Consider the following 23,499-nt stretch of genomic DNA (forward strand, 5'->3'; position numbering starts at 1 on the left):
AGGCTCCCTCACTAGTTAACACAGCACTCAGCTCAGTAAGTTTAGCTCTTTTAGTGATTTCAGCTTGTAGCAGGGGAGCCCCAGTGCTGGTGCACCATTGGCTCAAAGTGAACTCAGCTCAGCAGCCTCTAGCTAGACTTCTAATGGAATCAAAATTAGCTCTGCTATTCAACAGTGGAGAGAGAACACAGTGCAATTGGTGCACCCAGGCTCTCAAAAGGGGGCCCATACTACCAGATACACATACCAGTCCCAAACCTCTCTCAATTCACTGGGTTTTGGAACCCATATCCCTTGTCTAGCAAGTGCTCCTTAGTTGATGGTGAGACCCTCTGTCATAAAACAATTTCATAGTCCCTCATTCACATAATAGGGGTAACAATAACAGAGAAATTGGGGATCCCACAGCTGTCAAAGTGACCATTTTGGGCTGCTGTGGACTTATGCTAGGTGTGGGGGTGTGCCTATGCAAACAAGATCACCTCCTGAAATTCTTTTCCACACTCGCCATAATTCACCACCAGATGTCAGGGTGGAACTCATCCTGACTCTGCTTATACCTACAAAAGTACAATCGGCGCACACTCTGGAACAAGGGGGAAAAATGGATTAAAAAATGGGATAGTCTGTACTGGAACTAAGTGAACTCCTGGGGAAAAGTGTTTTTAAAACGTGTTAACCAAATAAAAAATATCAGTTCAGAATTGTCCTGGAGAAAAAAGTGTGTATAAAAGCCCAGGGAATCTTGGGAGAACAATGAAAAAATATCTTGAAACAAAGTCAGAGAGGTCATTGGCTAAACACACTTAATTGGGCATTGAGTTATTACTCCTATATTAATCAATTGTTCCAAAAGACCTGGAAGGTGCAAGTGCATGCATGTACCATACACCAGTGCACCCTTGTCCTTTCCGGTATAGCTAATGGAGAGGTACAAGAAGCGGTAGTATATGCAAGTGCCTGGGGAAATGAAACAGGGTACTATGAAATAGTGCCAGAAGGGAATGGACTATGGTGAATACCCGGAGAGGGATGGAAACAAATAATAGGAGCCCAATGAAAATGGGGCATCTTAATTAAGAAAACTTGGGTAATGTAACAATAGAACAATCAACCAGATGTGTAATAATTGTAAAAAAAAATGCACTTGCTCAAAAATATAAAATTATTGAAAGAGCTGTAGAAAATATAAGATCTAAAATATGTTCCTAGTATGATGTTATATGTCAAATAACAGAATGGAATGGAATTAAATGGGCAATGGGCACAGCAAAAAATACCATGTGACTAAAATAGTGGGAGTCACTTTCCTGAATGGGCATTAAGAGAGACAATTATTAAGATTGGGCCCCTAATGAAGAGGAACTTCGTTAGTCTGGAGTTCCTTGTGAAAGTGCCGAAGAGGACTGGTCACAGCCTGTAGCAGGGTGGACCCTGCTCCGGCCCCAGGGCTTTGAAATGCTGCCTGACAGGGCTTGAGAGGGGTGGCTCTGGAAGCTGGGCTGATTAAAGAAGTGGCTGCAGCTGGGGCCACGCCCCAAACTGAAGCCCTGGGGATTATAAGAGGCAGGGAAGCCAGAGCACAGGTAGAGTCTCTCTCTGGCTGCAGAGAGGGATGGGCCTGGCTGCTTAGCTGGAGGCTAGTTACCTGAGTGAAGCAGGGCTGGGGGACAGGCTAAGGAGCTAGGGAAGCTCCAGCCAGGACAGCCCTAGGCTGCGGCCTAGCGAAGGGCCATAGGTACTGTGGGTTGCAGAGGGCAGCCCAGGGGTAGGATGAAGCAGCAGGTCCAAACCCCCTTTGCCTGTGATGAGTGGGCTGATACTGCAGTCTGCCCCAGGGTGTGGGGCTAGACCATGACTGTCAGTAGCCACTACTGAGGCAAGGTGGGGATAGTAGCGTGGGGTTCCCCTGGGAGGGGGAGACCCAATTATAGATAGCGGGCACCGGGTCCAGGGAGGGACGCTGGGGCCAGAGAACAGGTGGGTCACCAGCCTGCTGAGGGTGCTCCAGGGTGGGACCGAGGGACATTCTGGGACCAACCAGCAGGAGGCGTGGCAGGGGTGAGTACCGCCCGGTTACACAGCCCTTGAAAGAAACCCAGTGCCAAAGCATATTATGTAATGTTAAAAATGCTTCTCTGGATCTCAGGCTCCATTTAATACAGCAAAAGACTTTATTCAAAATGTATTGGACACCACAGAGATTGCCCAAGATAAAGGCCTTATCCTCTGATGTTAGGTGGCACTGTAACAAAGAAAAAGGAACCCTGATCCATATGCTGTGGGACTTTCCAGGATCAGGTAGCTGTGGAAAGAGATGGATAGAAAACAATGCTTTGCTTCAGCAGTCAAACCTCAGCTGAAAATTGCATCCAAAGATATTTACCTGCTAATTTACCTGTAGTTTAACTACACCAGAAAAGCTTTGGCTCTTAAAGGCTACGATGATTCTTTTTGGGGTGGTGTGGAATTGGTGTGGCCATACTGAATGAATGGTGAGAACATGGCTTGACATGACCAAACTGTGAAAGAGGATTCTGGGAGCAAAATCCTTCTCTTAGCATCAGGCAGATGGCAGAGGTGAAACTGACTGGCTCCATGCTGCATGTATGATCAATACTGAACTTTGAGTCAGCTAATATGTCCACTTGAAAGCAAACAACACGTGTAGAACAGCCTGAGTGGAGCATGGGCTGACCAGGACATCTTGACGCTGTTGAAAGACATCACACAGGGGGGCTGAAGTGAATGATTGATAAGGGAGTGAATGTGGGGTAATGTTCAGTTGGCACCACTCTGCAGCCTCCTCCTAAAGTATTAAGTAAGTAAAAATTAGTAGCCACATGCCCGCTGGGCATGCTTTTAAGACTTGACTCCTTTGAGGAAAGAGAGTATAAAAATCAAGCAAATTAAATTACTGTTGGGGGGATTTCTTGATTGACGCTTGAAGATGCTGCTAGAGAGAGTAGCCAAAACTCTGCTCTGTGGGCTCGAGTAGGACTGTGAACCAGAGGGGCTTCCAGGAAGCCAAGGCCTTGCCTCGAGGGAATCTGAGACAGACCAGAGGGCTGAGGAGACCAGACCTGGAGAGAAGAAGCCTTCCATAGAATTCTCTGTTTGCCAAGCAGGACCTGTGTGAGGCTAGCACAGAGCCTGTTGGTGTATGTTTGTGAAAGAGAGGCTCGCTAAGAGGAATGTATAGCTCTTAATGTATAGTTCTTTAACGTCTAACATAGGAGTGATGTGCTTAATGTAACCCTATACCGCTTGTGTAACTCCTTCTCAAATAAACTGCGGTGTAAGCAAGTTAATTACTGTGGACCTTTTCCACTGGTATGACAGTAATCTGCTCCCCTGGGAGCCATTAAAGATCCATTCAGGGGTAGTAGCCCCCTGGTGCCAACAATTATCTAGTGCATAATTTTTACAGAAATGGTTGGGTAGGCTTACGCCCAAAAGAGAGCAGTGGCATTTGGACTTGGCTGAGTAGCAGCCAAAGAAAGAAAAGCTTATTGCCACTGTTAGTATATAAGCTTGTTTGTCAGCCTGAGATAGAATTTTGGGTTTGATTTTTTGATACTCTTATATCTTAGACTAACGTGTGAACAAAGGACAAAGACGCTGTGTGTGTGTTGCTTCTACCTGGCCACGTGGGTTTGTTAGTATAATGGGAAGACATAAGGGATAGAACTAAAGGGTTACAGGGTATGGTGGGAGTGTAATATATGAGCACACACTGAAAGCTGCCTGGCTTCTTTCTCAAGCCAATGTCAAGCAACCACTTAGGAGGGGCAAAAGAGAATGGGGGGTAGGGGAAGGGGAGAGGCACTAAAAGCCAAAGAAAAGGCTGGCCGTGGCCAGAACACAACCTCACTCCTTACCACTCCCGTGGGATACAAAAGAGGTGGGATGAAGACTCCAGACTCATGACCCTCCAAAACAGAACATGACCATAAGTTGTAAGGAGTGTAAGTAGGGGTGTGCACTACAAGTATATTTGGACTTACTAAGGGGGTGGAGAATGGGGAACAGGGACACAAGCAAGGCTCTGAGGATTCAGAGCTGGGAAGGGAGACACGGTGTAAATGCTCTGCAGTGTCACAGCTGGGAAACAGACTCCGCCGGTGTGTAGAACTATGGATATGTGTGCTTGGAATTAACCCAAATAAGTATAGCATTGCCTGCACGTCAGACTTCTGGTCTTCTGCTTTCTGTCTGAATGAAAAGAACCAGGGGAGGGGGGGTGAAGGAAAAGTTCTCCAACAGCCACAGAGATCAATTATGTGAAGTTGAAGAAATTTGGATCCTGTTTCTAGATACATTTGGATAAAAATGTTGAGATAGCTCAAATAATGCCATGCTTCCATTCAACCTTACCCCTCTGCTTTTTCACTCACCCCCAGTTCCCTCCCTCCCTCTATTCATGTATGCCTTCTCTTATTGTATTACTGTTACTCACACCCTAACATGTTATGTCTATGTAGCATTGCCTGGATTTGTTGTGTCTGGTCTTGCAACTTTGACAAGTTGTAAAATTGTGTAATTGCATAATTTTATTGGAGATCCTGTGAAGCATGCCATATTTGGAAACACACACAGCTGTAAATCATTTACCTTTTTGAATCTTTCATTGTCTACTTCTTTACAAAAATCAGTCACACACACACAAGATTTGACCCCAGTCATTTCTTGGTTCTCTGGACAACAAATTTTAACAATTTTTAGAATAAAATCCCAACCAGGGCAGGCTCCAGAATCCAGCGCTAAGCGCGCGGCGCAGGCCCCTGCGGGAGAGCGGCAGGCGGCTCCGGCGGACCTCACGCAGGCATGCCTGCGGAAGGTCCGCTGGTCCCGCAGCGCTGGTGGACCTCCCGCAGACGTGCCTGCGGAGGAGCCGCTGGTCCCGCGGCTCCGGTGGAGCATCCACAGTTATGCCTGCAGGAGGTCCACCCGAGCCGCGGGACCAGCGGACCCTCCACAGGCACGTCTGCGAGAGGTCCACCCGAGCCGCGGGACCAGAGCACCCCCAGCGGCGCGCCACCCTGCTTGGGGCAGTGGAAATCCTAGAGCCGCCCCTGTTCCCAACATCTTGAAAAACCCCTTTCTACCCACTTTGGCCATGCCTCCCTTCTCCATCCTTATCTGAGACATTATCTCTCCCGCTTCCATGCTCCTCCCTGTCTCCTCTCCTCCTGGCTCTCCTCAGAATCCAGCGTTCCCCTGTAGACGTGGAGATGACACATGATCACATGCCTGACTTGGGTCAATAAAACAGACACCTTCCTGTTCAAAAGCAGAGCTAAACTTTAATGGTGTTTAATGGGCAGGTGCTGGTGTTAGGGGTTGGGCAGGGACGGGTGCTTGTTTAGTTGCAGCAGAAGAACTTCACATCATTGAGTGCTGTGTCATCCCCACGTCCCTGGGATTCCTCCACCTTCGTCTGAATCCCACAAATGCCCCCAGACCTGCAGCGATTGCTCCACGGGCTAAAATCACCCCAGGAATGTGAGGTGCCCATCAGCGTGGTCCCATCTAAGCATCTGAACTGGATGTTGTTGGCCGCCGTGTCATCGCCCCATCCCTGGGATGGTTCCACTCTCAGTGAGAAGGAGATCAGGTTGCTGTTGGGGCACCTTTGGACCCCAGTCCAATTGCCCCACCTGCCAGAGAAGAAAATAATTACGTGAGACTTACTCAGGATCTGCTACCCACCCCTGGGCACCAGTCATCCTAGCTACTGTGCGCCAAGCCCAGTGTTCATAGGACACACAGCAGTGACCTGAAAACAGGCCTGGAAGGACCTGGGGTATTTTGTTTTCTTTTTCTTGGGTAGTGTTTTTTCTTGCTTGTATTTAACCTTAGAAATCTCAGAAGTGGCAAGCCTGGTCTTCCTCGGTTTTGCTGGAGGACTCCCTGGGGGACTCATGAGATGAGCCTTGAGTGAAAATTTGGGGAAATGTGTGTAGAACTTATCAGGTCTGGTTGATATTACTGAGTTATGATGAAATGTTACTATGAAAAACTGCTGTATCATAACTGTCTCTCTGTATGTGCACCCACCGCTGCTGAGAGGACACGCATCAAATATTCTCCAGACTGAAGACAATGGGGAGGTACTTAATGTTAATGACAATGCTTTGACCTTGCCAAAGATATGCAAAAGAGTAACTGCATTCCAATGCAAAAAATACTTCCTCCTCTGTCTGAGGGGAGGGGTTTTTTGAGCTGTGGAAAGTTACCAAACACAGAACAAAAAAATCAGCAAGTGACCAGGACACAGGAGCTATTTAAAGACGGGGAAAGAGTCAGACAGGAAGAGGAAGCAATGGGCAGGAGAGAGCAAGATCAGAGAAGCTGGGGAAGGGAACACCATGAGGGAGAAGTCCTCTGGCATGTGATACATGCTGAACCCAAGTAAAACAAGGAGGGAGGACAGGATGGGATGATAGATAAAAATGGTTTGTTCGAACTAGGAGGTACGAGGGGCAGGCTTGATAACTAACCACATCAGAAGGATAATACGTAACTTGTTTGTATCAGTGTGTGAAAGAGGGGTCACAGAGGAGCTGTCTGTCTGGCCTAGGGGGAAACAGAAAGTCATGCCACTTACTGAGCTGATCCGTTGTCATGGGCATACATGTATTAGTGTTCCTGTAGAGTCTATGGCAGGGGTCGGCAACCGGTGGCTCGCGGCTCGCCAGGGTAAGCACCCTGGCAGGCCGGCCCGGTTTGTTTATCTGCCGCGTCGGCAAGTTCGGCCGATCACGGCTCCCACTGGCCGCGGTTTGCGGTCCCAGGCCAATGCGGGAAGCAGGAAGCAGCGCGAGCCGAGGGATGCTCTGGCCGCGGCTTCCTGCCTCCCGCATTGGCCTGGGACCGCGAACCGCGGCCAGTGGGAGCCGCGATCGGCTGAACTTGCCAACGCAGCAGATAAACAAACCGGGCCGGCCCGCCAGGGTGCTTACCCTGGCGAGCCGCGAGCCACTGGTTGCCGACCCCTGGTCTATGGGATACTAGTACCATGCTTTGTTGACAGTAAACCTGGCCAAGTGCCTTCACCACTGAACCGAGTCTTTGGTCTTCTTCGGCAGTTTGATCGAGGTCTGCTGTACCAGCTACCTGGCCAGAGCTGGTGCAACTCACAGCCACGAACTGACAACAATGTCAGTGGCAAAATCCCACTCATTCCAGTAGGGCCAGGATTTCACCCAAAGAATATGAAAGGATGTAGCGAAAAATTCCTTTTCCCACCCCCCAATTGCTGTAGATTACACACTGGACTCTGGGTCTGGTATCGTTTCACTGGTTCTCTCCAGTCCTTCACAGCAACTTCCAGATCTGAATTTTAACATGAAATGGCCAGCTGTGTCCATCATAAAGAAGAAGAAACAGCCAATGCCCTATTTTAATTTTCCTTTACAGATTACTTCCAAACAGAGGGAATAGTCAGAGAAGAGACCCTGTGCAAATGGCACTGTTCATGGTTATTCTCTCTGCACTTGCAGAGCAGGAGGGATGGGAGAGAAACCAAAGAGCTACTCACGGCCCCACCGTGGACGTGATGATTGAGCCGTCAGTGCAGTACAGGCGAATGCCATTCAAAGCCGTGTCATCAAATATTATCCCGGTGCCTTGTTCAGCCTCCACCTAGGAGAGGAGTACAGGAGATGGTGGCACAGGTACAAACTGGGAGGAGAAGAGTTAGGAATCCCACCCTCAAGCCAATAAACCAGGGATTGGCAACCTTCAGCACACGGCCCCTCAGGGGAAGCCGCTGGTCAGGCGGGCTAGTTTGTTTACCTGCAGCGTCCGCAGGTTCAGCTGATCGCAGCTCCCACTGGCCATGGTTCACTGTCCCAGGCCAATGGGGACTGCAGGAAGCAGCGTCCAGCACATCCCTTGGCCCTTGCCACTTCCCGCAGCCCTCATTACCCTGGAATTGTGAACTGCAGGTAAACAAACCGCCAGCGGCTTTCCCTGACGGGCTGTGTGCCAAAGGTTGCTGATCCCTGAAATAAACCCTCCCAACTACCTGTTTTAAATTAACTGCATTTTTTAAAAGAAAGGAAAATGTCCAGCAATGCAGGTCTCTCTCTCTCATGCACAGGGTGTGTGTCTCTATCTCTGTCTGCCATGCTGTATCTCCTCCCTCTATTTGTGCTGCCTTGCAGAGTGTGAGGTTATATTAAAAACGTGTTAACCCTTGAGGGCTCAGCAGAGTGCTAGTTCATCATTTAGCTGTAAAAACAATGAGAAGTCCTTGTGGCACCTTAGAGACTAACAAATTTATTTGGCCATAAGCTTTCATGGGCTAAAACTCACTTCATCAGATATGTTCTAGCCCACGAAAGCTTATGCCCAAATACATTTGTTAGTTTCTAAGGTGCCACAAGGACTTCTCATTGTTTTTGCTGATACAGGCTACCACTCTGAAACCTGTCATTTAGCAGTAAGGCATTCCCTGGGAAATATCCCACCCTCTTCCACCCTTTGATTCCACCACCTCAACCATGCTTCACAATCATTGTATATGTGTATATATATAGATAAAGATAGATATATAGATATATACACACACACACACACACAGAGTCCTTTGTCTGGCAAAAAAAATGTCCCTGGAACTTAACCCCCCTATTTATATTAATTCTTATGGAGAAATTGGATTCACTTAACATTGTTTCATTTAAAATAGCATTTTTCAGGAACATAACTACAACATTAAGTGAGGAGTTACTGTTATGCCCCTTTATGTTTTCCACCTCTTTGACATCCACTCTGTCAGGCAGAGACCCTGGATCCCAGCTGGGAAGAGTGAGCAGGCTGCCCTTACCCATAACCCCCACACCGGATTTCCACTCTTGCAGCAACACACAGATTCACAGCAGTTAGAGAGGGGAGATATCCAGGCTGGATTTAACTGCAGTGGTGATGGGACTCCCACTCATTCCCTTACTCCACAGACTAACAGTTCCTTCTCTGGCAGGGAAACCTGAGGCCTAGTCTACATTAGAATAGTTTTGCTGTTCTAGCCTTACTCGCAATGTCCTCCTTGTGTAGCCATAACTGTAGTAGCAAAAAAATACTTTTGCTGGTCTAGCTTATTCCAGTTTGGTGAGGAAAATATACTGGCCTGGCAGCAGCACTTTGGGCAATTGCCAGCATAGAAGTATTTTCAGAAAATGAAAATAAATCACATCCTTAACAGGCATAGCTCTGCTGGCAAAACTTTCTAGTGGAGGCCTCCCTCAGAATGAGTTTCAAGTCAAACTTCCTTCACTCATTTTATTCCCTTCCTCCTACTCCCCACCCCTTCCATGCTAACACCCTTCAGATACTTACACACAACAGTCACATCCCCACCTCTTACTCACGGCTCACCCAAGCCAGACAGATTTAGCTCTTTTAGTATCGCCTCCTAACTCTGCCCCTGCACTCCCTGGCCCTCTCTGCTTTGACAGATGTTTCTGGCTGAACCCAAAGCAAAGTCCCATTAACCCAATTGTGTTCTCATCTCCTTTCAGCCCCAGCTCTGGGGTCACAGACATTTCCTGCTCCACATCCTTTAATAAACTCAGTGGCCCTGTATTCAAATGGCTGACCAGAGTCAAAGGAAGAGAGGATTTTGAAAAACCCAGACACAGCCTTGAGTCAAGAGAAATTTTTGCTGAGAGGCTGGGTGATGAGTGGCCAGGGGGTTGAGGCAGTGGCAAGGAGCCGGGAAGAATTTTACCTTCAGTTGAAATCCATTTGCGAATCCATGGGGGCAAAACTCCATTTCTCCCCATTCACCCCATTGGCCTCCATTGGATACAGTGATGGTTTCGGTGTACCTACGCGCCCCTGCATCTTGGAAGCAGCAGCAGAGGAGCAGGCAGAGCCCTGCATGGATGAGAGGCTGCATGGTGAAGTATCAGCTCTGGATCTACCCAGGGAGAAGCTTGTGAGTGACTAGCAGCCCCAGCACCAGGGAGCTTTATACCCAGGAAAGCTGGGCTGGGTTTCCTTTCTGGCCTGGTGCCAAATCAGTTTGGGAGCAATCACTCAATGCCGCATCCCTGCGCCTGCGCACTGACCCAACCACCCCTTGCACACAAAGGGCTCATCATTCCCCAGTGAGACAATTCTCAGAAATAAATGCACAGTATGTACTAACCAATAAGGCCTGGTTAGAGTCCTTTGCTCTTTGTTTGCTTATATTTTTGCAGGTTAACCTATAAATTGATGGAAGCAAGAAGTATGCTGTGAAGTTTGCTTCATTTTGCTGCTTCTGGACTTGTTTGCTATGAGATTACTGGACCTGTTTGTGCCATAGGACCCTATCCAAAGAATAAACCAGAGGATTGTTAAAATACTCAGATTTTAATACAATGAGCACCCTTATTAGGGGCACAGTTATAAGAACGTAAGAATGGCCCTGCTGGGTCAGACTAAGGTTCCACCTAGCCCAGTATTCTGTTTTCTGATAGTGGCCAATGCCAGGTGCTTCAAAGAGAATAAACCGAACAGGCAATAATCAAGTGATCCAATTTTTGTTGCCCATTCCCAGCTTCTGGCAAACAGAGGTTAGGGACACCATCCCTGCCCATCCTGGCTAATAGCCATTAGGACCTATCCTCCATTAATTTATTTGGTTATTTCTTTTTTTTTTTTTAATTGTTACAGTCTTGGCCTTTACAACGTCCTTCAGAAAGAAGTACCACAGGTTAACTTTGAAGAAAATATTTCCTTTCATTTTAAACCTGCTGCATATTAATTTTATTTAGTATCCCTAGCTCTTGTGTTATACGAAAAAGTAAATAACACGTTCCTATTTACTTTCTCGATACTAGTCATGATTTTATGGACCTCTATCGTACTCCCTCCTTGGTCATCTCTTTTCCAAGCTGAAAAGTCCCAACCTTATTAATCTTTTCTCATGTGAAGTTGTTCCAGACCCTGATCATTTTTGTTTTTTTTCCTGTGCCTTTTCTGATTCCAATACATTTTACTGAAGATGTGGGCATACCATGGATTTATATGAAGATAGAAAGGGAATAGATAATAAAAGAGGAAATACTTTCCTAATGATTCCCAACATTCTGTTAGCTTTTTGATGGCTGCTGCACATTGGGTGGATGTTTTCAGAAAACTATCCACAATGATTCCAAGATTTCTTTCTTGGATGGTGGCAACTGGTTTGAACCCCATTATTTTGTATAACTGGATTATGTTTTCCAATGTGTTTTATTTTGCATGTATCAACATTGATTTTCATCTGCCATTTTCTTGCCCAGTCATCCAGTTTTGTAAAATCCCTTTGTAACTTTTTGCACCCTGTTTTAAATTTAGCAATCTTGAGTATTTTTTATCATCTGCAAATATTGCCATCTCACTATTTGCCCCTTTTTTCCAGATCATTTATAAATATGTTTAACAGTACTGGTCCCAGTACAGACCCCAGAACACCACTATTTACCTCTCTCTATTCTAAAGACTGATCACATTAAAGGAGGTTGTTCCAAAACCTCCTTTAATGACATCTTAATCAGGGACAGTTCCTCAGATTAACTCTGATCACCCAGTGGCCTCACTGATTATTTAGCAGGCTTCCTGCTTTTAATGTACATTTTTAAAAATAGTAAATTAGTAGTTATTGAACCAGATGCATAGAAAAATAAAACAAACCTACCAATAAAAGGACTCAATTACCCTGTTTCAACCCTTAACAGACCAAAGAAATAGAAGAAAAAAGTCCCAAACCTGAATGTAGCCTCCGGGGTTAACTCTCCAAGGGAGGGGAAAGTTCCAAAAGACTTTTCAAAAAGTCTAAATTCCAGTATTGGTGTAGATAATGGTACAGAGTCGATCAAAGTCCCAGCCAAAGTAAACCTCACTGTGAAAAGCTACTTGGAACCAATCCCTACGTAACCTGTCGGAGAAAAACTCAGTTCTCACTTTTTGTTTGGATGCAGCAGAGTAAGATACTTTATTATTTCTCAAGCAATTGCAATTGAGGGAGGGAGTGCCCTAGGACACAGGGTCGCCCCAGTCCCGGACAGGTCTCTCAACAGGTAAACAATGACAGCAGCATTTATACTTTTGTTACAGACAATAATAAGCAACAGCTGCATTTTGTTTATACATAGGTCATCCTGATATCTTGTTTTTCTCACTTAAGAGACTCCAGTCTACATTTCATATTATCTACACATTATCTACAGAAGGTCATAACAACTTCTCATGCAGTTCTTTTCCACTCGCCTCACACAATCCTCGCTTCTACAAATATCACGTTATTAGGGTTACAGTTAGCCTAACTCTTACTAACAGAGACTGTCATGCATTAAGATCCCCTACAAATTCCTGTCAGTTCTTTCTGTACTTCCACAGACCCTTCTGCCCCTCTGAGTTCACAGCAACAAGGGCCAGGTTCAGTATCCAGGGGTTCTGTTTCATTAACGCAATGCAAAACCGGCTCGAGTCCCCACCCAGTGACCTGGGACAATTACATACCACCACCACCCGCCCGGGCGCCTCTAGGAGGCAATACTTCCCCTCCCGCAAGCACGGAGTCTGAGTGTAGCAAAATCCTTTTAATAAAGGACGGCAACAATGTGGCATCATATTGGGGAAACACCACAAACATAACATAAACCATGAGCAAAAGAGCCACCAAGTAAGTTTTGGCAGTGTCCTTTTCCCCTTAAGGTCTTAAGTCCAATCACCCCAAAGTCCAACAACCCAAAAGTCTCTGTCCCTGACCAGAGTTCAAAAATTTATCTGCAGAGTTTTATCCCCCCCAGCCTGGGTGGAAATGGGGAAGGGCACACAGGATGTTAAGGGAAACCTTACATGGTTCGAGGCTGACTGCCCCGCCTCTCCGTGGAGTTCTGCTGCATCCTTTACCACGAATGGCTCGACTCCACCAGCCGCTCCATTCCTCCAGCCAACCCACGAGCCACTCCAGCCGTCCCCGCAAACTGCTCCGCTCACTGTTCCGTGGGCTCCACTCTGCCAGCCCTTTAGCGATGTATCTTCAGGCTCCCTCACTAGCTAACACAGCACTCAGCTCAGTAAGTTTAGCTCTTTTAGTGATTTCAGATTGTAGCAGGGGAGCCCCAGTGCTGGTGCACCATTGGCTCAAAGTGAACTCAGCTCAGCAGCCTCTAGCTAGACTCCTAATGGAATCAAAATTAGCTCTGCTATTCAACAGTGGAGAGAGAACACAGTGCAATTGGTGCCCCCAGGCTCTCAAAAGGGGGCCCATACTACCAGATACACATACCAGTCCCAAACCTCTCTCAATTCACTGGGTTTTGGAACCCATATCCCTTGTCTAGCAAGTGCTCCTTAGTTGATGGTGAGACCCTCTGTATTAAACAGTTTCATAGTCCCTCATTCACATAATCGGGGTAACAATAACAGAGAAATTGGGGATCCCACAGCTGTCAAAGTGACCATTTTGGGCTTCTGTGGACTTATGCTAGGCGGGGTGGGTGTGCCTATGCAAACAAGATCAGCCCCTGAAATTCTTTTCCACACTCGCCATAATTGACCACCAGATATCAGGGTAGAGCTCATCCTGACTCTGTTTATACCTACAAAAGTACAATCAGCACACACTCTGGAACAAGGGGAAAAAATTGATTAAAAAATGGGATACTCAGTATTGGAACTAAGTGAACTCCTGGGGAAAAGTGTTTTTAAAAAGTGTTAAGCAAATAAAAAATATCAGTTCAGAATTGTCCTGGAGAAAAAAGTGTGTATAAAAGCCCAGGGAATCTTGGGAGAACAATGAAAAAAGATCTTGAAACAAAGTCAGAGAGGTCATTGGCTAAACACACTTAATTGGGCATTGAGTTATTACTCCTATATTAACCAATTGTTCCAAAACACCTGGAAAGTGCAAGTGCATGCATGTACCATACACCAGTGCACCCTTGTCCTTTCTGGTATAGCTAATGGAGAGGTACAAGAAGCGGTAGTATATGCAAGTGCCTGAGGAAATGAAACAGGGTACTATGAAATAGTGCCAGAAGGGAATGGACTATGGTGAATACCTGGAGAGGGATGGAAACAAATAATAGGAGCCCAATGAAAGTGGGGCACCTTAATTAAGAAAACTTGGGTAATGTAACAATAGAACAATCAACCAGATGTGTAATAATTGTAAAAAAAATGCACTTGCTAGAAAATATAAAATTATTGAAAAAGCTGTAGAGAATATAAGATCTAAAATGTGTTCCTAGTATGATGTTATATGTCAAATAACAGAATGGAATGGAATTAAATGGGCAATGGGCACAGCAAAGAACACCATGTGACGAAAATAGAGGGAGTCACTTTCCTGAATGGGTGTTCAGAGAGACAATTATTAAGATTGGGCCCCTAATGAAGAGGAACTCGGTTAGTCTGGAGTTCCTTGTGAAAGTGCTGAAGAGGATTGGTCACAGCCCTTGAAAGAAACCCAGTGCCAAAGCATATTATGTAATGTTAAAAATGCTTCTCTGGATCTCAGGCTCCATTTAATACAACAAAAGACTTTATTCAAAATGTATTGGACACCACAGAGATTGCCCAAGATAAAGGCCTTATTCTCTGATGTTAGGTGGCACTGTAACAAAGTAAAAGGAACCCTGATCCATATGCTGTGGGACTGTCCAGTATCAGGTAGCTGTGGAGAGAGATGGATAGAAAACAATGCTTTGCTTCAGCAGTCAAACCTCAGCTGAAAATTGCATCCAAAGATATTTACCTGCTAATTTACCTGTAGTTTAATTACACCAGAAAAGCTTTGGCTCTTAAAGGCTACGATGATTATTTTTGGGGTGGTGTGGAATTGGTGTGGCCATACTGAATGAATGGTGAGAACATGGCTTGACATGACTGAACTGTGAAAGAGGATTCTGGGAGCAAAATCCTTCTCTTAGCATCAGGCAGATGGCAGAGGTGAAACTGACTGGCTCCATGCTGCATGTATGATCAATACTGAACTTTGAGTCAGCTAATATGTCCACTTGAAAGCAAACAACACGTGTAGAACAGCCTGAGTGGAGCATGGGCTGACCAGGACATCTTGACACTGTTGAAAGACATCACACAGGGGGGCTGAAGTGAATGATTGATAAGGGAGTGAATGTGGGGTAATGTTCAGTTGGCACCACTCTGCAGCCTCCTCCTAAAGTATTAAGTAAGTAAAAATTAGTAGCCACATGCCCACGGGGCATGCTTTTAAGACTTGACTCCTTTGAGGAAAGAGAGTATAAAAATCAAGCAAATTAAATTACTGTTGGGGGGATTTCTTGATTGACGCTTGAAGATGCTGCTAGAGAGAGTAGACAAAACTCTGCTCTGTGGGCTCGAGTAGGACTGTGATCCAGAGGGATTTCCAGCACTGCAGTCGTTATTCCCCAGGCCGAGGTGGAGTACAGCCAGTGCTGTAGCCAGGGAGATACAGCGCTGTATGTGCCTTGCCAGTGTGGACAGGGAGTAAGTTGCAGCGCTGTAAAGCCACTACCAGCGCTGCAACTCTCCAGTGTAGCCAAGGCCAAATAGCTTATTGCCACTGTTAGTGTATAAGCTTGTTTGTCAGCCTGAGATAGAATTTTGGGTTTGATTTTTTGATACTCTTGTATCTTATCCTAGTGTGTGAACAAAGGACAAAGACGCTGTGTGTGTTGCTTCTACCTGGCCACATGGGTTTGTTAGTATAATGGGAAGACATAAGGGATAGAACTAAAGGGTTACAGGGTATGTTGGGAGTGTAATATATGAGCACACACTGAAAGCTGCCTGGCTTCTTTCTCAAGCCAATGTCAAGCAACCACTTAGGAGGGGCAAAAGGGAATGGGGGGTAGGGGAAGGGGAGAGGCACTAAAAGCCAAAGAAAAGGCTGGCCGTGGCCAGAACACAACCTCACTCCTTATCCCTCCCGTGGGATACAAAAGAGGTGGGATGAAGACTCCAGACTCATGACCTTCCAAAACAGAACATGACCATAAGTTGTAAGGAGTGTAAGTAGGGGTGTGCACTGCAGGTATATTTGGGCCTACTAAGGGCGGGGGGAGAATGGGGAACAGGGACACAAGCAAGGCTCTGAGGAGTTAGAGCTGGGAAGGGGGACACGGTGTAAATGCTCTGCAGTGTCACAGCTGGGAAACAGACTCCGCCCCGGTGTGTAGAACTATGGATATGTGTGCTTGGAATTAACCCGAATAAGTATAGCATTGCCTGCACGTCAGACTTCTGGTCTTCTGCTTTCTGTCTGAATGAAAAGAACCAGGGGAGGGGGGGTGAAGGAAAAGTTCTCCAACAGCCACAGAGATCAATTATGTGAAGTTGAAGAAATTTGGATCCTGTTTCTAGATACATTTGGATAAAAATGTTGAGATAGCTCAAATAATGCCATGATTCCATTCAACCTTACCCCTCTGCTTTTTCACTCACCTCCAGTTCCCTCCCTCCCTCTATTCATGTATGCCTTCTCTTATTGTATTACTGTTACTCACACCCTAACCCTGTTATGTCTATGCAGTATTGCCTGGATTTGTTGTGTCTGGTCTTGCAACTTTGACAAGTTGTAAAATTGTTTAATTGCATAATTTTATTGGAGATCCTGTGAAGCATGCCATATTTGGAAACACACACAGCTGTAAATCATTTACCTTTTTGAATCTTTCATTGTCTACTTCTTTGCAAAAATCAGTCTCACACACACACACAAGATTGGGTCCCAGTCATTTCTTGGTTCTCTGGACAACAAATTTTAACAATTTTTAGAATAAAATTACTTGGTTCCCAACATCTTGAAAAATCCCTTTCTACCCAATATGGCCTTGCCTCCCTTCTCTCTCCTCCTTCCACGCTCCTCCCTGTCTACTCTCCTCCTGGCTCTCCTCACAGTCCAGCCTTCCCTTGTAGATGTGGAGATGGCAGATGTCTGATTTGGGTCAATAAGACAGACACCTTCCTGTTCAAAAGCAGAGCTAAACTTTACTGGTGTTTAATGGGCAGGTGCTGGTGTTGAGGGATGGGCAGGGACGGGTTCTTGTTTAGTTGCAGCAGAAGAACTTCACATCATTGAGCGCCGTGTCATCCCCACGTCCCTGGGATTTCTCCACCTTTGTCTGGATCCCACAAATGCCCCCAGAGCTGCAGCGATTGCTCCATGGGCCAAAATCACCCCAGGAATGTGAGGTGCCCATCAGCCCAGTCCCATCTGAGCATGCAAACTGGATATTGTTGGCTGCTGTGTCATCACCCTTTCCCTGGGATGGTTCCACTCTCAGTGAGAAGGAGATCAGGTTGCTCCTGGGGCACCAGTGGACACTAGTCCAATCGCCCCACCTGCCAAAGAAGAAAATAATTACCTGAGACTTATTCAGTATGCTACCCACCATGGGCCACCAGTCATCCTAGCTACTGTGCACCAAGCCCAGTGTTCATAGGACACACAGCAGTGACCTGAAAACAGGCCTGGAAGGACCTGGGGTATTTTGGTTTCCTTTTCTTGAGTAGTGTTTTTTCTTGCTTGTATATAACCTTAGAAATCTCAGAAGTGTCAAGCCTGGTCTTCCCTAGTTTTGCAGGAGGACTCCCTGGGGGATGCAGAGATGAAATGTTACTATGAAAAACTGCTGTATCATAACTGTCTCTCTGTATGTGGATCCACCACTGCTGAGAGGACACACACCAAATATTCTCCAAACTGAAGACAGCGGGGAGGCACTTAATGTTAATGATGATGCTTTGACCTTGCCAAAGTTATGCAAAAGAGTAACTGCATTCCAATGCAAAAAATACTTCCTCCTCTGTCTGAGGGGAGGGGTTTTTTGAGCTATGGAAAGTTACCAAACACAGAACAAAAAAATCAGCAAGTGACCAGGACTCAGGAGCTATTTAAAGATGGGGAAAGAGTCAGACAGGAAGAGGAAGCAATGGGCAGGAGAGAGCAAGATCAGAGAAGCTGGGGAAGGGAACTCACATGCTGAATGACTTCTCCCTCATGAACACCCTGCAAGAGGCAGGGGGATACCCTGCCTGCCAGCCTTCCTGGACACAGATGGCCCCCCAGCATCCCAAAGGATGAGTGAACTGGGAAGTGAGGGATATTGCAGTTAGGATGTTTATTGCTTTGTATGATCTGTACAATCTTGGACTTAATATGCTTAAGTAAAAGAACAGTTGTGTTAGACTCTGGGCAAAATGTCTGAGTGTGTGTGTGCGCGTCACAACTACTGTGTGCCTCTGAAGGGAATTAAATGGGGAGATCTGGGATAGGGTATATTTAAGCAATTGGGATATCTTGGGGGTCAGCAATGGTCCTGGGGGCCCAGGGAAAGTGGGTGGAGCACCAGGGCGCCAGAACAAGGAGGTGCCAGGGGGCTATGACCCCAATCACTTTTCCTGCCTTATGGGCAAGCAACGGGAAGAAGGGATGGAGAGACGCGAGCAGGGGGGCAAGGCATCTGAGGCAAGAGGCAGAGTGAGGGCAGAGCCTTGCGGGGGAAGAGGCAGAGCGAGGGGATGGGAGCACAGTTTGGGCACCGGTTTTTCCACCACTTCTAGGGAGCTTCCAGCACTCCTGGCGGAGCAGCCCCACTTCCATGAAGGAGTAGCAGACTGAATCATTGCCCAGGAAGTGTGCCAGAGAGGCCACAGGAGGAACCAATACTGCAGCCAGCTGAGCCCCAAGCACATGGGGATCCAGGCACACAGAGTCTTGGCTTCCTTTCACAGCAGTCCAGAGGGTGCCTGGAAGGGGGCACCTGACTGGATCTGTGACATCTTGTGCTGAATCTTATACCCAGACATCCTTTTCCCAAGTTCCCATTACACAGTATCGAGAACCTATGAAGCCAAGTTAGCAAGAGTCAGGCTCTGAGCAAAAGTCAGGCCCTGTTACAAAGCAGACGCTTGCTTGCAAATTCACTGTGCAGTACATGCACTTGGCAAAAAACACAGACACTTCCCAGAAGTACTAGGCACAGGGTATTCATGTGTGCACATTCCAGAAGATGCAGGTACCCCCAAACATAGAGCTATGGCATAAACACAATACTGGGAGATGGAACAGGAACACGCCAACCCCAAGTAAAACAAGGAGGGAGGACAGGATGGGATGATGGATGAAAATGTTTTGTTCGAACCAGGAGGTACGAGGGCTAGGGTTGGAAACTAACCACATCAGAAGGGTAATTGGTAACTTGTTTATATCAGTGTATGAAAGAGGGGTCACAGAGGGGCTGTCTGTCTGGCTTAGGGGGGAGCGGAAAGTCACACCACTTACTGAGCTGATCCGTTGTCATGGGCATACATGTATTAGTGTTCCTGTAGAGTCTATGGGATACTAATACCGTGCTTTGTTGACAGTAAAGCTGGCCGAGTGCCTTCACCACTGAAATGAGTCTTTCGGAATCTTCTTGGGCAGTTCGATCGATGTCTGCTGTACCAGAAACCTGGCCAGAGCTGGTGCAACTCACAGAGCCAACAACCGACAACAATGTCAATGGCAAAATCCCACTCATTCCAGTAGGGCCAGGATTTCACCCAAAGAATATGAAAGGATGTAGCTAAAAATTCCTTTTCCCACCCCGCAACTGCTGTAGATTTCACACTGGACTCTGGGGTTGGTATCGTTTCACTGGTTCTCTCCAGTCCTTCACAGCAACTTCCAGGGCACACAAGATCTGAATTTTAACATGAAATGGCCAGCTGTGTCCATCATAAAGAAGCAGAAACAGAACAGCCAATGCCCTATTTTAATTTTCCTTTACAGATTACCTCCAAACAAAGGGAATAGTCCGAGAAGAGACCCTGTGCAAATGGCATTGTTCATGGTTATTCTCTCTGCACTTGCAGAGCAGGAGGGATGAGAGAAAAACCAAAGAGCTACTCACGGCCCCACCGTGGACTCGACGACGGAGCCGTCAGTGCAGTACAGGCGAATGCCATTCAAAGCCGTGTCATCATGTTTTACCCCGGAGCCTTGGCTAGGCTCCACCTAGGAGAGGGGTACAGGAGATGGTGGCACAGGTACAGTAGGTACCTCCTACTCTCCCCCGCCCCCCTTCATGTTAACACCTTTCAGGTACTTACAGACAGTGGTCACATCCCCACCTCTTACTCACGGCTTACCTGAGCCAGACAGATTTAGCTCTTTTAGTATCGCCTCCTAACTCTGCCCCTACACCCCCTGGCCCTCTCTGCTTTGACAGATGTCTCTGGTTGAGCCCCAAGCAAAGCCCCATTAACCCAGCTGTGCAGACAAGTGTGTTCTCATCTCCTTTCTGCCCCAGCTCTGGGGTCACAGATATCCCATACTCCACACCCTTTAATAAACTCAGTATACTGATGGCGGGCCCGAGTCTGAGGAAGAGAGAATTAAAAAAAAAACCAGGAACAGCCTAGAGTCAAGAGAAGTTCTTGCTGAGAACCTGGTAATGGGGAGGGGAACACGGGGGGGCGGGGTTTGAGGAAATGGCAGGGAGATGGGAAGAATTTTACCTTCAATGCAAATCCATTGGCGTAGCCACGGGGGCAAATCTCCGTTTTTCCCCATTCACCCCATGGGCCTCCGTTGGGTACAGTGAGGGTGTAGATGTACCTTTGTGCCCCTGCATCTTGGAAGCAGCAGGAGAGGAGCAGGCAGAGCCCTGCAGGGATGAGGGGCTGCATGGTGCAGTATCAGCTCTGGAGCTACCCACAGAGAAGCTTGTGAGTGACTAACACCCCTAAGCACGAAGGAGATTTATACCCAGGAAAGCTATGCTGGGTTTCCTTGCTGGCCTGGTGCCAAACCCATCCGGGAGTAATCACTTGTTGCCACGTTCCTGCACCTCGGCACTGACCCAACCCCCACTCACACACAAAGCACTCATTATTCCCCAGTGAGACAATTCTCAGAAATAAATGCACAGTATGTACTAACCAATAAGGCCTGGTTAGAGTCCTTTGCTCTTTGTTTGCTTATATTTTTGCAGGTTAACCTATACATTTATGGAAGCAAGAAGAATGCTGTGAAATTTGCTTCATTTTGCTGCTTCTGGACTTGTTTGCTATGAGATTACTGGACCTGTTTGTGCCATAGGACCCTATCCAAAGAAAAAACCAGAGGATTGTTAAATTACTCAGATTTTAATACAATGAGCACCCTTATTAGGGGCACAGTTATAAGAACATAAGAATGGCCATGCTGGGTCCATCTAGCCCAGTATTCAGTTTTCTGATAGTGGCCAATGCCAGGTGCTTCAAAGAGAATAAACAGAACAGGCAATAATCAAATGATCCAATTTTTGTTGCCTATTCCCAACTTCTGGCAAACAGAGGTTAGGGACACCGTCCCATTCCATCCTGGCTAATAGCCATTAGGACCTATCCTCCATTAATTTATTTGGTTCTTTCTTTTTTTTTTTAATTGGCCTTTACAACGTCCTTCAGCAAGAAGTACCACAGGTTAACTGTGAAGAAAATATTTCCTTTCATTTTAAACCTGCTGCATATTAATTTTATTTAGTATCCCTAGCTCTTGTGTTATACGAAAAAGTAAATAACACGTTCCTATTTACTTTCTCGATACTAGTCATGATTTTATGGATTTTTATGAATGAATGGTGAGAACATGGCTTGACATGACTGAACTGTGAAAGAGGATTCTGGGAGCAAAATCCTTCTCTTAGCATCAGGCAGATGGCAGAGGTGAAACTGACTGGCTCCATGCTGCATGTATGATCAATACTGAACTTTGAGTCAGCTAATATGTCCACTTGAAAGCAAACAACATGTGTAGAACAGCCTGAGTGGAGCATGGGCTGACCAGGACATCTTGACGCTGTTGAAAGACATCACACAGGGGGGCTGAAGTGAATGATTGATAAGGGAGTGAATGTGGGGTAATGTTCAGTTGGCACCACTCTGCAGTCTCCTCCTAAAGTATTAAGTAAGTAAAAATTAGTAGCCACATGCCCGCTGGGCATGCTTTTAAGACTTGACTCCTTTGAGGAAAGAGAGTATAAAAATCAAGCAAATTAAATTACTGTTGGGGGGATTTCTTGATTGACGCTTGAAGATGCTGCTAGAGAGAGTAGCCAAAACTCTGCTCTGTGGGCTCGAGTAGGACTGTGAACCAGAGGGGCTTCCAGGAAGCCAAGGCCTTGCCTCGAGGGAATCTGAGACAGACCAGAGGGCTGAGGAGACCAGACCTGGAGAGAAGAAGCCTTCCATAGAATTCTCTGTTTGCCAAGCAGGACCTGTGTGAGGCTACAACAGAGCCTGTTTGTGTATGTTTGCGAAAGAGAGGCTCGCTAAGAGGAATGTATAGCTCTTAATGTATAGTTCTTTAACGTCTAACATAGGAGTGATGTGCTTAATGTAACCCTATACCGCTTGTGTAACTCCTTCTCAAATAAACTGCGGTGTAAGCAAGTTAATTACTGTGGATCTTTTCCACTGGTATGACAGTAATCTGCTCCCCTGGGAGCCATTAAAGATCCATTCAGGGGTAGTAGCCCCCTGGTGCCAACAATTATCAAGTGCATAATTTTTACAGAAATGGTTGGGTAGGCTTACGCCCAAAAGAGAGCAGTGGCATTTGGACTTGGCTGAGTAGCAGCCAAAGGGTTTGGCTACACTTGCAGCTGTACAGCGCTGGGAGTTAAAGCTGTCTTCGTACAGCTGTGTAGGGAAAGCACTGCAGTGTGGCCACACTGACAGCTACCAGCGCTGCAGTGTGGCCACATTTGCAGCATTTGCAGCGGTGTTGGGAGTTGTGCAGTAAGGGCAGCTATCCCAGCGTTCAAGTGGCTGCAACGTGCTTTTCAAAAGAGGGGGGTGGGGTGGAGTGTGACAGGGAGCGTGGGGGAGAGAGAGAGAGTGGATTTTTGGAGCCGACACTGTGTCAGCTCCCTGCCTTGCAAATTCCGACCACTTCCCCCACCCCTCATTCACTCTTAAATGCAAATAGCCTTCATACCAGATAAACAGCTGCTCCGACGGACTCCCTTCCTCCCCCCGCCGCCGCATCCGCCGTGCTGTTTCTCTCCTCAAGCAAACACTAGCTGTGGACGTTCATCCCCCTGCCTGCCTCATTCACAGCAAACAGTAGCTGTGTTTGGTTTTTAGATAAGCAGCTCCGGGAGCCCCGAGTTCACAACAAAACAAAGAGAGTAATTTAGTTAAAAGCATTATGGGAAAATTCCGGAGGTCAGTTACAGCGTAGTAAGATTAATCACTGCTTACACTGGCACTCCAGCGCTGCAGCACCAGCGCTGCAGTCGTTATTCCCCAGGCCAAGGTGGAGTACAGCCAGCGCTGTAGCCAGGGAGATACAGCGCTGTATTTGCCTTGCCAGTGTGGACGGGGAGTAAGTTGCAGCGCTGTAAAGCCACTACCAGCGCTGCAACTCTCCAGTGTAGCCAAGGCCAAATGGCTTATTGCCACTGCTAGTGTATAAGCTTGTTTGTCAGCCTGAGATAGAATTCTGGGTTTGATTTTTTGATACTCTTGTATCTTATCCTAGTG

At 46.7% G+C, this 23,499-nt stretch overlaps 2 protein-coding genes across 2 annotated transcripts; both read right to left on the reverse strand.

The window, feature by feature from the left end:
- Nucleotides 1–5,286: 5,286 nt before the first annotated feature.
- LOC120368722 (vitelline membrane outer layer protein 1-like) lies at nt 5,287–9,963 on the reverse strand. Its single transcript, XM_039481161.1, has 3 exons — nt 9,734–9,963; nt 7,544–7,647; nt 5,287–5,660 (listed from the first exon to the last, which is right to left on the reverse strand). Exons 1-3 carry the CDS (start codon nt 9,902–9,904, stop codon nt 5,366–5,368), a joined length of 570 nt encoding a protein of 189 aa, XP_039337095.1. The 5' UTR covers nt 9,905–9,963; the 3' UTR covers nt 5,287–5,365.
- Nucleotides 9,964–16,954: 6,991 nt separating this feature from the next.
- Nucleotides 16,955–20,795, reverse strand: LOC120368726 (vitelline membrane outer layer protein 1-like). Its single transcript, XM_039481175.1, has 3 exons — nt 20,488–20,795; nt 19,881–19,984; nt 16,955–17,328 (listed from the first exon to the last, which is right to left on the reverse strand). Exons 1-3 carry the CDS (start codon nt 20,656–20,658, stop codon nt 17,034–17,036), a joined length of 570 nt encoding a protein of 189 aa, XP_039337109.1. The 5' UTR covers nt 20,659–20,795; the 3' UTR covers nt 16,955–17,033.
- Between the last annotated feature and the right edge of the window lie 2,704 nt (nt 20,796–23,499).

The sequence above is a fragment of the Mauremys reevesii genome, linkage group 1 (genome assembly GCF_016161935.1).
Source record: "Mauremys reevesii isolate NIE-2019 linkage group 1, ASM1616193v1, whole genome shotgun sequence".
In the NCBI taxonomy this organism is placed as follows: domain Eukaryota; kingdom Metazoa; phylum Chordata; order Testudines; family Geoemydidae; genus Mauremys; species Mauremys reevesii.

What these genes read in the sequence shown, in the direction of transcription:
- LOC120368722 (XM_039481161.1), bottom strand. Translation starts at nt 9,904, where the DNA reads ATGCAGCCTCTCATCCATGCAGGGCTCTGCCTGCTCCTCTGCTGCTGC. An exon ending in CAAATGGATTTCAACTGAAG is followed by an intron (nt 7,648 to 9,733) that starts GTAAAATTCTTC and finishes CTCCTCTCCTAG; the next exon opens with GTGGAGGCTGAACAAGGCAC. An exon ending in ATCACGTCCACGGTGGGGCC is followed by an intron (nt 5,661 to 7,543) that starts GTGAGTAGCTCT and finishes CTTCTCTGGCAG; the next exon opens with GTGGGGCAATTGGACTGGGG.
- LOC120368726 (XM_039481175.1), bottom strand. Translation starts at nt 20,658, where the DNA reads ATGCAGCCCCTCATCCCTGCAGGGCTCTGCCTGCTCCTCTCCTGCTGC. An exon ending in CCAATGGATTTGCATTGAAG is followed by an intron (nt 19,985 to 20,487) that starts GTAAAATTCTTC and finishes CCCCTCTCCTAG; the next exon opens with GTGGAGCCTAGCCAAGGCTC. An exon ending in GTCGAGTCCACGGTGGGGCC is followed by an intron (nt 17,329 to 19,880) that starts GTGAGTAGCTCT and finishes CTTCTTTGGCAG; the next exon opens with GTGGGGCGATTGGACTAGTG.